Source organism: Cheilinus undulatus, linkage group 20, assembly GCF_018320785.1.
Source record: "Cheilinus undulatus linkage group 20, ASM1832078v1, whole genome shotgun sequence".
Lineage (NCBI taxonomy): Eukaryota > Metazoa > Chordata > Actinopteri > Labriformes > Labridae > Cheilinus > Cheilinus undulatus.
In genome coordinates, this window is record NC_054884.1 from 35140445 (window position 1) to 35154873 (window position 14429).

Sequence of the window (14429 nt, forward strand, 5' to 3'; positions counted from 1 at the left end):
GGAACAAGAGGTCAAAAGTTCAGTATGCGGGTAGACAGCACGACCACAGGCTAAAAAACCTGCAAAGATTCATTTCCACACACCCAAAATACTGTCCAGGTGCTGCTTATTAAAGAAAACACTAATAAAATTAAAACAAATGGACTTACGAAGCAATTTTTCAAGATTTTTGTCTGTCTCTATTCTTTTAATTTCATTTTTTCCCTTGTGAAGCATCCGCAGACCTCCTCTCTCTCCATGACTTAATTTGACTTCAAACACACACAAGGGCCAGTTGGCGCTTTAAATATTGCTGATTAACCCCCTAATGAAGCATAAATCCGTCAGCTGGCATCGTTTTTCCCGATTCCACCAGCCAAGACACCCGGGCATGCACCCCCAAAGCACTTCACTTTCTATAGCTTTTTCAAGCTCCAGCCAAAATGACAAAATTCAAGATTTAATATTCTATTTTCCTGCAGCGTGTAATAATGTTTGACTGTGCATTGGGTCCTGTTATTCAAATGAGAAACAGGCAACGGCGGGACATAACTTTAAATTGGTTATCCCTCTGCATTCTATTGAAAGTAATTGGTTGAGGAAATTGGCCCGGCACAGTAATCACCGACATGAGTCCTGCATTATAAAACAGGTCTACACAACAGAACATACGTCGAAGCCATTTTTAAAGGAAAATGCCAAACAGTACTGAGTCAACTGTAGGCAAGTGAAGCCTGACAGGTCTTATAACTGTGGATGCAAAACACCTTAAATGTCACAATAATGTATCAAAAACAAGTCTGATAAATTATCAGCTTGACTACTAATCTTTGAAGCAAAATGACCAAATCCTCAGATTTCTGTTTCTTTATTCAAGTATTTTCAAGCTTAACTCCCATCTATGATGGTAAACTGAATTAGGATGAAACAAAAAATAAGAGGACCTCATTGTTGGCTTCCCAGGAAAAAGGCCAACATTTTTCAAGGCTTTTATCTTACAATCCCAAAAGCTTTTTAATCTATCATGAAAATAATCGACAGACTTATCCATATGAAAATAATACTGAAGCTCTGATATAAATGGTAACTCTTGAGTAATTCTTTCAGCGTGCTGATATTATTTAAATGCAAAACAATTAACTAATAATGAAAATATAGTAAAGAATAAATATTTGTTTGCAGTGCCACATAACAATAGCTAAAATTAAGAGCTCTGTCAGGGATTTCTTGCATAGTTGTTTACGTTTTTGACCAGACTGCACACAGTTAACTAACATACTTTAAGAGAAGCTTGTCTCTTTTAGATCTTATGGAGGACTGGTTAGAATGTGGCTTACCCAGATCACCACAGCTGTGGCTCCTCTGAGATAAAACAGTTGTACCTAATTTAAGCAAATACTCATTTAGAGTTTTGATGACTGGTTTGATACCGGCTCAGTTAATCCAGCAATACAGAAAAGAGCCCAAAAATTCTCATACCGAAAATGTGGAAAGAAGACATGATGGCAATAGTTGCATGTGAAAAGATGCTTTAAAACGAAAGCAAAAAAATGACTCATTTAAAGAGCAATGGGACGATTTTGGCTGTCAAATTTTGAAAGGAAGTGCCCAATCTTGTCAAGATGATGACAATCTATATAAGCACATTAGCATAATGTACAGGTTATGCATCAATGATGCTTCTATATTATTATATCTGGTATTCTTATCAATGTCTGTTGCGTTTCCTGCCTGTTCTGTTCGTATTTATAGATTTGTTTTTATATTTGTTTACTATGTTTAAAGCAAATAAAGTTTGAATTATAAAAAGATTAATGTTGTCTGATTAAAAAAGCAAAAATCAAATATATGTCACCTGATATTACAAGGCAGAAAATAAAAATGCATTAGATCTCAGTTTTGCAAATAAATTCCTTAGATCTACACCTGGACTACTGCAGATTTTACGGTACATCATAAAAGAAACATTACTATCACTAAGAGGAAGAGGGAGTCGTATCGAACGCGTCATCTTTCCTCTACGCCTCCTGAAACAAAGCTCTTCCTGCAGCGCTCTGTCATCGCTGCAGCTTCCCAACAAACATCCCAGAGCGCCCGGCGGCGCTCCCCAATCAAAGGAAAACAAACAGGCCATTTCAACTTCGTAAACTTGACCTGCAAACAGCATGACGGGGCTAAAAGCCTCACATCTCCTGCTGTCTCCTGGGGTCTATTTCCGCCTGTGTGTGTTTGTGTGTGTGTGTGTAAAAGACATTGTATTTGCCAGAGGGAGAAATTTAGTGCACATATATTTGCTTATGCATGCAAAATGCAGTGGAATGGCACTAGAGTGTGTGATGGACGGAGTGAAATAGAAATCCTAAAAATGTGAGCAAGCTCCAAATAGCTCCATAGAGTCAGGAAAAGAGAGGTGGAGGGTGCTAAAGGGGGCAGACGAGGCTGGGGTGAGGCTGCAGGCGCGGTCAGGTCACTGGTGCGGTCGGCGGGTGAAACTCAGTTCACATTACCATGCAGACACCCGGGCTAACAATGGAGGCTCCATCTGTTCCTGTCAGCCATTACAAATCTGGTGTCACCCAGTCCGCTGAAGACAACAGGCCACCGCATCTAATCAAACGGCACAGGCTCCTCCTGCGTGTAAAAGCAGCCATCGACTTCACACTCACTCACTCTCTGGTTAGGGAACAGAGAGCAGCGAAGGCAGGCAGTCGATTACCACGGATAATACATTCTCCAAGTCACAAAGTCCCTTTTGTGTACAGTAGGCTCAAATAAAATGATACAATTAAACCAAAAGGAAGAAAAACTCCATTTTCCACCTTCTCCTTGCAGCTTTCCTCTAAACCACTAAATTATCATCATTTTTGCAACAAAGGTATTGTGTGATTCTTAAATTAAAAGGAGCAATAGAAAATTTAAATAAACCCAAATCGCCAACCATTGAGGATTGTTCCTGCAGAATTGTCACTGATTTCATTAAGTCATCATGCCATTATTTCCCACACACACTCCCTCTTCCATTGAAACACACCGCCCAGCAGAAAAGTGCAAGCCATTTCTTTCAGTTGGCGGTGAACAGAGAATGAACTATGAACTCCACATGCCCTTTCAGCGAGGACACAGGCCATTCACTGCACTAACACAGCCGCAGTCGCCATGCAATAAAAAAAAAAAACGACACATGGCTGTGAGGTGGGAATTTCTCTAACTGAATCAAAATGTTATGATAATTGATCCAAGAACAAAATTTGTGTTTTCTAAAGTGTTCAGTCGTCAATTTTCAAAGCAAAATGCAAATGACAGAAAAAGCGTAGATCTAGTTGTGCTGCATAATTGGCTATTTCTCACAATTTACTCAGACAATGACGCAACGCTATATGAAAGCTTAACAGCTATGGCATTCAGTAACAGAAGGCATTGTTTGTAGTTGGGTGTGTTAGCCTTAAGGGAAATTTTTTAAGCATTTTATTGCTTGATTTTGTGTATTGGCCCAAGGAAATCTCACTTTGTTTATTCTGAAATGGACAATTCTGAAAAAGAAAGAATTATCATTGTCTTGTGGTGTATCTTCTCCACCATCTGCTGTGATTTGTTCTCTTTATTTGCCTGTGAAAAGCAACAGTCACTCTTCCATAGGCCAAAGACGGAGGAGTTCATCATGCCGCTTTCCAAAAGAGGAGATCAGTTTTGACTAAACCCAGCTGGCATCAACACTGTGACAACAGGTTCTTCTTTTCTTACAGGGAAATTCCACATGATTACAGCTTTACTGTGGGACAGAAAAGCTAAAAAAAAGCATAGGGTATAGATGGGCACCCAAGGCAGTCGGGTCAATAATGCCCACCTGCGGCATGCCACGTCAAGGGCTATTAGCTGGAGCATAGAGTCAGAAATACAAAATATCTAAACGGGAGGGAGGGCAAGTCCGAGAAGGGAAGACAGAGAGAAAGATTGATACAGGGAGAGAGGGATGTACCACACATGGCCCCTCAGGTACAGTGTTGTATTTCAAACCCCGGTTGTGAAAGAATAGAGGGGCTCGGGGTCAATCAATCACTGCATTAGCCTGCAGCTACAAAGCCTCCACTCTGTGTGGGCCGCCTTCATGCCTCCCACAGCCTCCACGCACAAATCCAACGGGAAAGATCAAGATCTGAAGATCCACCACTGGAGGGAGCTCTATGTCCCCATTCAGCCCTTTGTGAACCATCAACCAGCCTCCAGCTTACCTAGTACCTGCACACTGGAGGAGGAAAGGGAGGAGGAGTCACTGATGTCACCAGAGGAGGCTAGCAAGGTAGGAGGCCAGGAAAAGGGAGGGGGATTTCACAGATGTGGTCTGTTTTTTCAAATTAGGAGAGAGAGCAGCAATATACAGCAAAAGGGTCTGACTGTGCTTCCTGTGGTGAGGTGTAGGTGTGCCAGTGAGGATGGTAAGGGTTGTTTGTCAAAAGTTCATTTGTTTGGTTTTCTCAGAGGAATACTGCACTGTCTCCTGTGACAAAGACTCCTCCTTTTTAGATTTTCCTTTGTTGAAGCACACTGTGTCCTTTCAATAGAAATGCTCTAAAAGTACAGGCATGTATGTTTCACTGTTAAGGTCAAAATGTTTGCTCTATTGTCCTAAGTGAAAGGTGCAATATGTTGAATTTTTTTGCACATGAACTACAAAATTAATTACATTATGACTAAACTATGTTATAATCATATGTATATCTTTAATGAGTACTGACATTACCTCAAATATATCCAATAGCTATCAAAGCCAGAGAAAGGCTTTATGTTTTTAAGTTGTAATGGGACTTGTTATGGAGGCTGCCAGGACAAGATAGGGCAGACATTCTATACTGGAAGCTACCTTGCTGTTGCTGCATCTCGGGCCTTTTTGCCAGTTGTGCCACTTAAAGTAATTCTTGACCCAAATGTGTGCTTTCTATCAATGAAGGGGAATTCGTGCTTCAGCTGACAAACAATTTCAAAACTAGTTTGTCTCAGAGCAGGGATAAATGATCGAAGAAAGAAGGAAAGCTTCTAGAGTCAAAGTCAACTCAGCCATTTTTGGCAGCATGTTAAAATCATTTCGTGCTCAAGATTTTTTGTTTTCATGGCATGTTGTCTTTATTTAAACAGACAATGAATGACACATTTTTAAAATATTTTCCTATACCAATGCTGTCCCAGTTTATCAAAACCCAACAATGTGCTGTGTAAAGATTCTCAGAATCTTTTCTTGACAGTATCGATCAATCAGTCTTTGCTTGTATAGCACGAATTCGTAACCGGAGTTATCTCTGGACGCTTTAAACAGACAGCAGGTCTAGACCGAACTCTCCGCTGTGGCCTATTAAAATAGACCAGTGTTTATCATAATATTATAATAAAGACTACCCAATCATTATAAAGACCAGCATTAATCACTATGAGCACAGCACAAGCAGTATTTAGCCCGTTACAGAGGCAACATTAACCTTCCCTAACTATAGGGCAGGACTGTCGAGCAGAACCAGACTCATGTTGACAGTCCTCTGCCAAAGCTGTACTGGGATAGTATGTATTGCAGATAGTGGGATATTCTGTCTTTGCAATTTTACATTGAGGAACAAAAAATCCACAATTTTTAGACTCAGTTTTTAGCAGATTGGTGACCCTCTGCCTATCTTTACTTCTGAGAGACTCTGCCTCTCTGTAATGCTCCTTTATACCCAGTCATATCACTGACCAGTTGCCAATAAACCTACTCAGTTACAAAATGCTCCTCCAGCTGTTTTTCATTAGTACCATTTACTTTTCCAGTCTTTTGTTGCCCCATCCCCACTTTTTTGAGATGTAGTCCCACCATAAAATTCAACATGAGCTAATATTTTCATGAAATGGTAAAATGTCCCAGTTTCAACATCTGAAATTGTGTTTATGTTCTAGTGTGAATAAAATGTGGATTTATGAGATTGCAAATCATTTTATTGTTTTACTTACATGTGACTTTATTTACACAGCGCCCCAACTTTTATGGAATTGGAGTTGTACTTCCCCTCTGTATTTGAAAAAATCTCTTAGGGCGCATTCACACCAGAGCTGTTTGTTCTGCTTTAAACGAACTCTGGTCCGTTTCCCGGACAGTCTGGTTCATTTGGAGTGGTGTGAAAGCTCACACGAACTCTGGTGCGGACCAAACAAGTGAACTCTGGTCCGCTTGAAAACAGGGGGTCTCGGTCCGCTTCCAAACTAATCCTGATGTTTGATGTTTGAGGTGTGAAAGGGAAGCAGACCAACTTGTGAACCAAGGGCAGGAAGTGGCATAAAGTGTAATGATATACGAATTTCTATGTGATTTAATACACTCAAAAACATCTCGGTACCTCGCTTGGCGTCTGTGTAACCATAGCAACACGTCGTAGTCCGTGCTTATTTATTCGTCTCATGTTAAGAATGACATGTTGGACAGCTCACAGCCTCGTTGGCTGCTCATAATGGCCCAACGCAAGAGCAGAAACCCCAAGACAGCATGAATTCGGTGTTTTTTCATTGTTGATGTGGAAAAAAGACCAGTGGAAGGAGTTTCGTCATCTTCTATGCTTTCTTTTCTGCCCCTAGAGGGCAGAGGTTGTAGGTGTTCAGACCTTTTGGTCCGCTTGACCAAGAGAGCAGTGTGAATGTGAACAAAACCAAAGGAAAGTGCAACAATGTTGCCATTTCTGTTCCAAAACAGACCGAGTCCCCCGGACTAACAGGAGTGCAAACGACCTTAGACTGGTCAGTTTCAGACACAAACATTGCTAAAGCCATCAGATTCACAATAGAAATGGTGCTATGGTTTTCCTCCTTATTTCCACTTGACTGCCAACATGTTAGTTGGAACCAGTTTGTTTTTTGGGTTTTTTTATTTTGGGTGTGATAAAGTAGCATGTTAGATTTTTCCACCCAAACCCTCTCCATATCCTTGAATTTGTAGTGGTGTGTTGTATTTCACCTGTTTAACCATTCTTCTGTTGTGATTTCAATCTGAAGTTCTCTCTTCTACTTTTCTTTAATGTACACCATTAAAGAGTCTTTACAATCTGCTAAAGTGTGATAGTATTATAGAGTACAGAAATTATCTTGAATCTTTTCCCATTGTGCATCTGTACTATTAAATCCAGCAGTCCATTTATGTTCTCGAAGTTTGTATTTCTTTCAAAAAATAATCTCTCAGCTGGAGAGATCTAAAAAAAAATCTAAATTCTCTAGTCCATATGTCTCCTGTGATGTTAATTTCACTTAAGGTTCTTATATATTTATCTGTGTGATGACACTGTTAGCTAACGCTAAGAGTGCACATTAGCTAGCCTCAGTATGGATAGTGTAACGATGTCATACGATAATAGCACAGTGTTGAGTCATTCTGTAACATATCTTCATTTCATTCCTTAGAATAAGGAAGTTTTCTGTGTCGGTTTGTTTTCATGGATGTTTTGCAGGAAATCACTCCCACGATTGCCTGCTGCCCTTGACATCATTTTTTGTAACTGCTTTGTTTAAGAGTACCCTGGAAGCTGAGTGCACATCCTGTGTTGTGAGCTGCTCAATTACAAATTTTATTCCAACTGAAAAAAGCAATCAGTACTGATTTGCAAGCACAGACACCCACATAAAGTGTAAGTTCTTTTCCAGCTCAGATCCTTGTACAGCACAAATAGTAGAAGAAGTAACACACACACACACACACACACACACAAAAGAGAAATCAGTCTCAGGACTGTTGTTAACTTACACTCCAGAGGTCCATCATCCTGGTAGTCAGAAGCCACTGAGGCGTCATCTGATGGGGCAGAGCGACCCAGACTGGAACTACGGTTGTCATCAGAACCTTCTTCTTCTCTGAAGTCTGCTGAAGGTGTGTATGTGGTCAGAAAAAGGAAGTAAGCAGAGAGAATTTCATTTTTACTGCTATTATTTTACACACAGAAATGCTAGCAACGCACAAATCCACAAACCAACCCATTATTCATGCATATATTGGAGAAAGGTGCAGTAAAAGTGAATGGGTGATTTAAAAAGGTGAAATAATTTAAATTCTTGTATGTATTCACATAAATATACAGGGGGAAATCATTTCAGTCCATGTCTTTAAAGCAGTGATTTGAATTACAACAAATAAGCTTACCTCTTAAGGGAAATTCTTGAGGATATCTGTAAAATAAAAAAAGCATACATCAAACTCTTAATCAGTGAAGAGAAAAGTTTTTATGCTTTTGTTTTTAACTAAGCTTTAGCTTTGCTTTACACTTTCAGTAATCGCTTCTGACACTGAAGACCACAAAACCACAAGTTCTGAGCAGAGAGCAAGCAAACTTTATCATGCAGTGCAGGCAACAGGAGAGGAGGTGTTTCCAGCTCTAAGTGTCACACTTCTTAGAGAAGTTTCTGTTTTAAGGGGGTTCCTGGACTGATCATCATGCTTTAGAATTAAGCAGTATTAAGATTAAAATCTTCTGGTCCAAACAGACACTTCTGTGAAGGCTTTTAAACCAAAAACCTTTTACTATAACAATTTGGGGCAGGAATTAAGTTATGAAGGTAACACCAAGAGACATGATTGTTTGAAATACTGCAAATGCAACAACGATTAAACCTCTTCTGTGGTACTTAAAGCAAAACTACAGCTAATGAAAAAAATATATACTTTTTCTGTCTTGAAATACAGATTTAATCAAACTCTAAAAATACAATCTTACCTTCCATGGACGACACGGAAGTTATTGAGCAAGACTTTTCGTGTGTCTTGTGTACTTTCACTCAGGTCCTCATCTTGCAGGATGTCTGTTATGAAGAACTCACAATCTGAAGAGAACAGAGAAGGATTTTGGCCATGTTTTTCAAAGAACAAAACCATGAAAAATACTGTTTCTGACAAAAGAATGCTTATGTGACTTGGTTAGAGGTAGTAAGTTTATAAGTTCTTGTTTTCTCTTAATCAAGCTCAGGATCCACCTTATACGTATATGGCAGATCAATACATAAAAATCTGCATTCCACCAAATTATCCCCAATAACATAGCACTACAGCCTCATAATTTTCCTCTTAACTTGCTTTTATTGTCTTAAAGCTCATTTGATCCACTTCTCTAGAGGTTTTATTCCCAGAACCCAGGTTAGTACTTTCTTCTTTACATAGAGTAAAGCTTTATGTTTGGATGTCAACTGCCTGTTAGGCTTGCACTGATGAGCTGATCGTCTTCTATTTACAAATTAACCCATAATGGTCTAACTCTTCTATACACAGCCCCGGCTCTTCAGTTGGAAACAAAAAATATGCTCTAGGAAAGGCACTGTCACCACCTGCATCTCTATTTCTGGTTTCCATTGATATTTAGCTGTAATGTAGCTGTGGTGGCCTTGTGGCTCTAGCCTTAGTGTGTACTGGTTTTAGTTGCAAAAGCTTTGCAGTTTGCTAACCCGCCTGTAGCTAATGTTAGTTACTTGTTTGCTCTTGCTCAAAAAAGGAGACGGTATAGTTTGCAGAAATAAAAGAAAAAATTTTAACAGTCACACAATCTTACGTACAACAACATTCTTTAAAAATCACACACTCCACTTCTAATTTTATTACTGCCTGTTTTGATCATCAACAAAAATGTTATAAGAAATTATTTTCTCATTCAAGACTCTCAGATTCCAGCCTCTTCCCCAAGAATATTATGTGATATTTATAAAGGGACTCTTTGTGTGGTCCTATCTGTAAAAAAGGTGTTAAAATGTCTTCAGAAAGAAAGACACTTGAAGCAAACTTGTCAAAGCAATATAACAGTATAAAGCAAGACCCATTACTGCTTGTCTCATTTTGCTTATCTGATGTGTGGGCCTTATTTCTTTATGCCCTCCACCAGACAGACAAATGCAAATTTTGTCCCAAAGCACAGTTTGATGGCCTGGCCAAACATGCAAATATAACACAATACTTTTATGTCCCTGTACATCACAGGTTTGATACCAATGTGTGATTCTGTTTAAGTAATTCCCTCAACTCAGCTCATGTTCAAAACCATCAGAATCATGTCATTTGTACATTTACATTAATTACAGTGATAAGCACAATTGGTTGTAAATCATTGTGGTTCAAGTCAACTTTAACTCCAGGAGCTGAAAATAAAACTGTTATGTTGAAATATACATTATAAACAGTAAAACATGAACATATTACCGTCCAAAAGCCTCCTTATGTCGAGTGAGATGGTCCCCATCCTCGGTTTTCACCAGTCCAACACCAAACACTTTGGTTTGAAGACTATTTAAACTTTTACTGAGTCTTCACAGAGTATTTTACTCCACAAGGCAACCTATGCACATACAGCAACTGTCATTTTGTTACAGCTCTACGACAGGAACAAGAGCTTGAAACACATTCACAGTTACAGACTAACTGATGCAGCATCTAGACACCTGCGTCCTCTCGTTTTGAAACCTAACTTCCTTGCATGCTTCTAGATTTGCACAAAACGGGGTGGAGCAGGTCGCATATGACGACTTCCTTTGGTTTCTCATGACACAGTTCAACTGACACTCATTCAGACCAACAATAACACAAGCCTGAAGGAGGATAGAAAAGCTGCGTAAGACAAAGATGTGGGAAAAGGTAAGTAATTATAAGAAACTGCATGTGCCTCTGGCAATAAAAAGAGGAAAAAAAGCACTCTAGTGTGTATAACCAGCTGTCCATCATCCATTTAATGTGTTGAAGCATTTTAGAAGAGCAGTAATTAATAGTAAAATCTCCTTGGTTACCTTCAAATACTCAACAAAATGATCTGGGCTCAAATATCCAAGCTGGCAAGGACCCAGACTGTTGAGGAGTCCAATGAGAATCCCTGCCAACCTCAGATATGCCTCTCAGGCACTGATCTTTTGTAGGTTAACTGTCCTGCAAAGTAGGAAGAAAAAGTCAATTTTCCCCGCAGGAATCAGTATAAGCATCACATTAATAAATAAAAAAACTTATCAGAAAAAAAGGTTTCCCTTTGGAGTTTTGTTGACTTTAAAATAACTAAGGTCAAGGCTGTGTGTGAAAGGCCCTTAAGTGCAATGGAAGCAAGAGGAGTTCAAATAATATCTAAGTAGCACCATAAAACTAAAGCACAAAAACAACTGAACACTGGTGTGTATGAGAAAGTACTCCGCCTGATTTTACATTCAGCCCAGGAGTCAACTGGCCTTTCTGAACATGTTTAAAGCCCTATTACACAGAGTGATGTATCTTTTCAGCCTCATTGCTCCTGGCCAGTTGTATTTGGCCTGTGCTTCTTAAATCATTAGAAACACAGAGGAAATACTCAAACAGCTACTGGATTATAAAGTATCCATGCTCCAGTTTTATGAGGAAACCAAGCTGTTGAAAAATGAAGCCAATGCATAAGTGAAAAAATGCAGCTCCTTGAGTGTCCACTTAAGGCTGAAGAAGACGCACCAGAAGTAACATGCACATTCATGTAATGTAGATTATAGGAATTTCCCCTTGTGGGACTAATAAAGGAATATTTTATCTTACCACATCCCATGATAAACTGTCCCTTTTAGAGCAAAAATAAACATATTTATGTTTTATCAAAAGATTATTTGATAGTCTGAATAGTTTATGCATTTACGGGCACAAATATGGGTTGCATATTTTAATACCTATTTATTTGGAGTTTGAGAAGTGGTTCTCCACAATCAGGTATCAGGTCCCATCACCACCTCCTTTGGAGTAGCTGTAATGCAGATTAAACAAAAATCAACCACACAAATGTATTAGATGAAAAATGTCGCTGGTTAGACTTTGGATGGAACAAACCATGATTTAACAAAGAGTCAGGAAAAAAAACAAACATGTTTGGAAGCTCCAATAGTTAGAGAATATATTCTATTTCTACTCCATTTCCCCAAGATAGAAATTTTGGTATTTGTTTAAGGAATTACCTAATTATTTTAGGAAAACTAGCTTTATCTTCCCAAGAAAAAAATGTGAAAAAGATTAAATGTAGTAAAACTTAGAAGAATTTAAAGTGCGGATGTCTGTATGCTCAAGGGTTCTGTACAGCAAAGACTTTTTGCCTCTTTTTTCAAGGCACAGATTCACGTCCCACTTTTGGGTCCTGACCCACCAGTTGAGAACCACTGACTTGAACTTGGTCCAACTCTTTCTACGGTCTATGGGAGAAATACATGAATTCCTTTTGATGTTTTGAAAAATATAGTATTTTTTTTCCTCACAGAAATACAGTCAGCCTTTTACAGCCGCTATAAAATATCCAAATACAGGCAAAGCATTTAATAACATTGATGAGATGATATTTATGTTAAAAATATGTCAACACAAATGATGACAAGCTAAATTGATTTGACAAAAATATACAGTCATGTGCATAAGTTTTAGGTATGTATGGTGATGGGGATTCATCACGGATCATTATTGAGCAGACATACATGGTGTCACTCCGCAGCCAAGGTCAAGTTTGACAGAATCTCTTTTGTCAGGGCCTTTTTATCCCTGGTAATACCCCTGGAGACTGCCAGTAGTTTTGGAGCCCTTGGAACATCCACAGCATGACCAAGGGCTCATGGCAACCCTACTACCTGGCCAGGTGGTATTCTAAGCCACGTCTAATCACATTCACCCCTTAATCCACCCTAAAGGTGTGGACTTAATTTTTTCAACAGATTATTTTCCCATGCCTGGTGATATGCAAGGACATCCAGATTGTGTTAATCCTCATTCCAGCCCCACGGTGCCCAAAGGCGGCTTGCTTGTCACATCTACGCCTTACTTCATTCTCAGTTTTGGCCTAAACATGCCTAAAAGTTCTGCACAGTACTGTATATTGCAATACTCGTTTCAATCATTTGTTTAAAAACCCTATTTATCCATCGCCTGAATAGTGTTGAACTTTATTTTTTAAATACTTAAAATCATAAAAAAATTGACATGAAAAATCATAGTCAAGCTAGTATCCTGTTATTCTGGGATTGTGAGTTCAGTGTATCATTTTAGCCCTGATATAGCCCTATCACTGACAATCTGATACAAAATTCACCAATATAATATACCTAACCTTAGCGAAATTTCCTAACTTATTTCATGAGCTGTTGCTTTTGTACTCCGTCAACCGTTTCCGTTTTCTTATCCTTGTCATGCTATTATTTTTTATCTTACCGTTTGAGTCACTAGAAGAGGCCTCCTAGCTACTTAGCCACTTATGCTAACCTGCCAAACGACCGTTAGCCCGGAAATGCTACATATGCGCCATTTTTTTCCATATCAAATAAACGTGGACATTTCCTGTGGCCTACCCTGTACTCACCTGGTCACATGTTCAATATGAAAAGTTGAACGTTAACTGTTTCACGTTAACATTGAAGTTAACTTTTGCGTATTTACTGTTAGCTACCAAGGCTGTCCGACGTTTAGCTGCCTATTTAGCAAAAGTGGTTTGTTTAACGTCAACGGCTTAAGCTAGCGTGTTTCCGCTTACCTGTCTGCGAATGGCAGCGACGTTCCTCTTCAAACAGCTGTATTTCTGAGTAAGTTCATACACATACCCGTTACCTTTATACTAAATATGTGCATTGAGACTATTCTGCATTCAAGAACTCATATCCCTCTTGTCAGTGAACAAGATCGTAGAAATCTGAAAACAGTTATGTTACAGAAACGGTAGTTATTTCTCTGTCAGTGGTTCACAAACTTTTTCTTCGCCCTCCGTACCTAAAAAAAGCAAAGGCCCTTCCAGAACCCACTTGGAAAAACCAAACATCAATTTTAATTGTTTTTATTAACTAAATGTCAACATAATGCCTACATCACCCCGTTTTTGTTCAAATATCTATGTATAAACTATCTTTTCTTACAATTGTGTATTAGTGCCACTCTATGAAGATCTGTTGATTTTCAAGAAAAAAATAACTTAATATATGTAAAGAAATAGATTTTTTTTTACTTTAAAAGTTGTAAATGTACGTGAATTGAAACATACTGTAGAATTTTTAAGACTATAAAGTCCAAAATCTAATCATGTTTCCAGGGTGGTTTCTTGTAATTTTCTTAATAAATTTAGGTTACTTTACACTGTTGTAAATTTGTGGTTTTAAAAACTTGAATTTTTCTAATTTCTAGAGTCAAAATTTAAGGCTTTTTAAACTTGGAAATTCCAAGTTTTTCTTACTAATTTCCAACTTTTTTAAACTCTGAAATTCTGAGTTTGATATCTAAAAAATATGACTTTATAATTTAAAAAAATAGATTTTTCCCCTAAAAATTGTAACTTTTTGCACAAAAATGAATGGATTCTCTTCATTTTTTTTCATCTTTTAGGTTGGCCCTAATGCATTACATTTTTAATCATGGTTTAAAAAAATATATAAATGCACATTTAATTATGACAATGACAGAGCAGACAGGGTCCCATGCTCCCCCTGAGATCTTCGCCTTCTGCTATTTTAGA

At 38.5% G+C, this 14429-nt stretch overlaps 1 protein-coding gene and 1 long non-coding RNA gene across 9 annotated transcripts in view; one reads left to right on the forward strand and one right to left on the reverse strand.

Moving 5' to 3' along the window:
- skap1 (src kinase associated phosphoprotein 1) overlaps positions 1-13533 on the reverse strand; it is a 65653-nt gene extending 52120 nt beyond the window's left edge. For 2 of the 7 annotated variants that reach the window (XM_041815876.1, XM_041815869.1), the window contains exons 1-8: positions 13142-13240; positions 11626-11699; positions 11498-11519; positions 10738-10873; positions 10157-10292; positions 8691-8796; positions 8120-8145; positions 7727-7843 (exon numbers count right to left, since the gene is read on the reverse strand). In XM_041815876.1, coding sequence (XP_041671810.1) covers positions 7727-7843; positions 8120-8145; positions 8691-8796; positions 10157-10196 — 289 coding nt within the window. In that variant the 5' untranslated portion in view covers positions 10197-10292; positions 10738-10873; positions 11498-11519; positions 11626-11699; positions 13142-13240. Of the gene's footprint in view, positions 1-7726; positions 7844-8119; positions 8146-8690; positions 8797-10156; positions 10293-10737; positions 10874-11497; positions 11520-11625; positions 11700-13141; positions 13241-13289; positions 13400-13460 lie in introns of those variants that run through there. The other 5 variants (XM_041815875.1, XM_041815873.1, XM_041815871.1 and 2 more) reach the window with 5 other exon arrangements.
- The window catches only part of LOC121528419, a 45511-nt gene continuing 44461 nt past the window's right edge, over positions 13380-14429 (forward strand). For both annotated transcript variants that reach the window (XR_005993481.1, XR_005993482.1), the window contains exon 1: positions 13380-13509. This is a non-coding gene — a long non-coding RNA (uncharacterized LOC121528419). The remainder of the gene's footprint in view (positions 13510-14429) is intronic.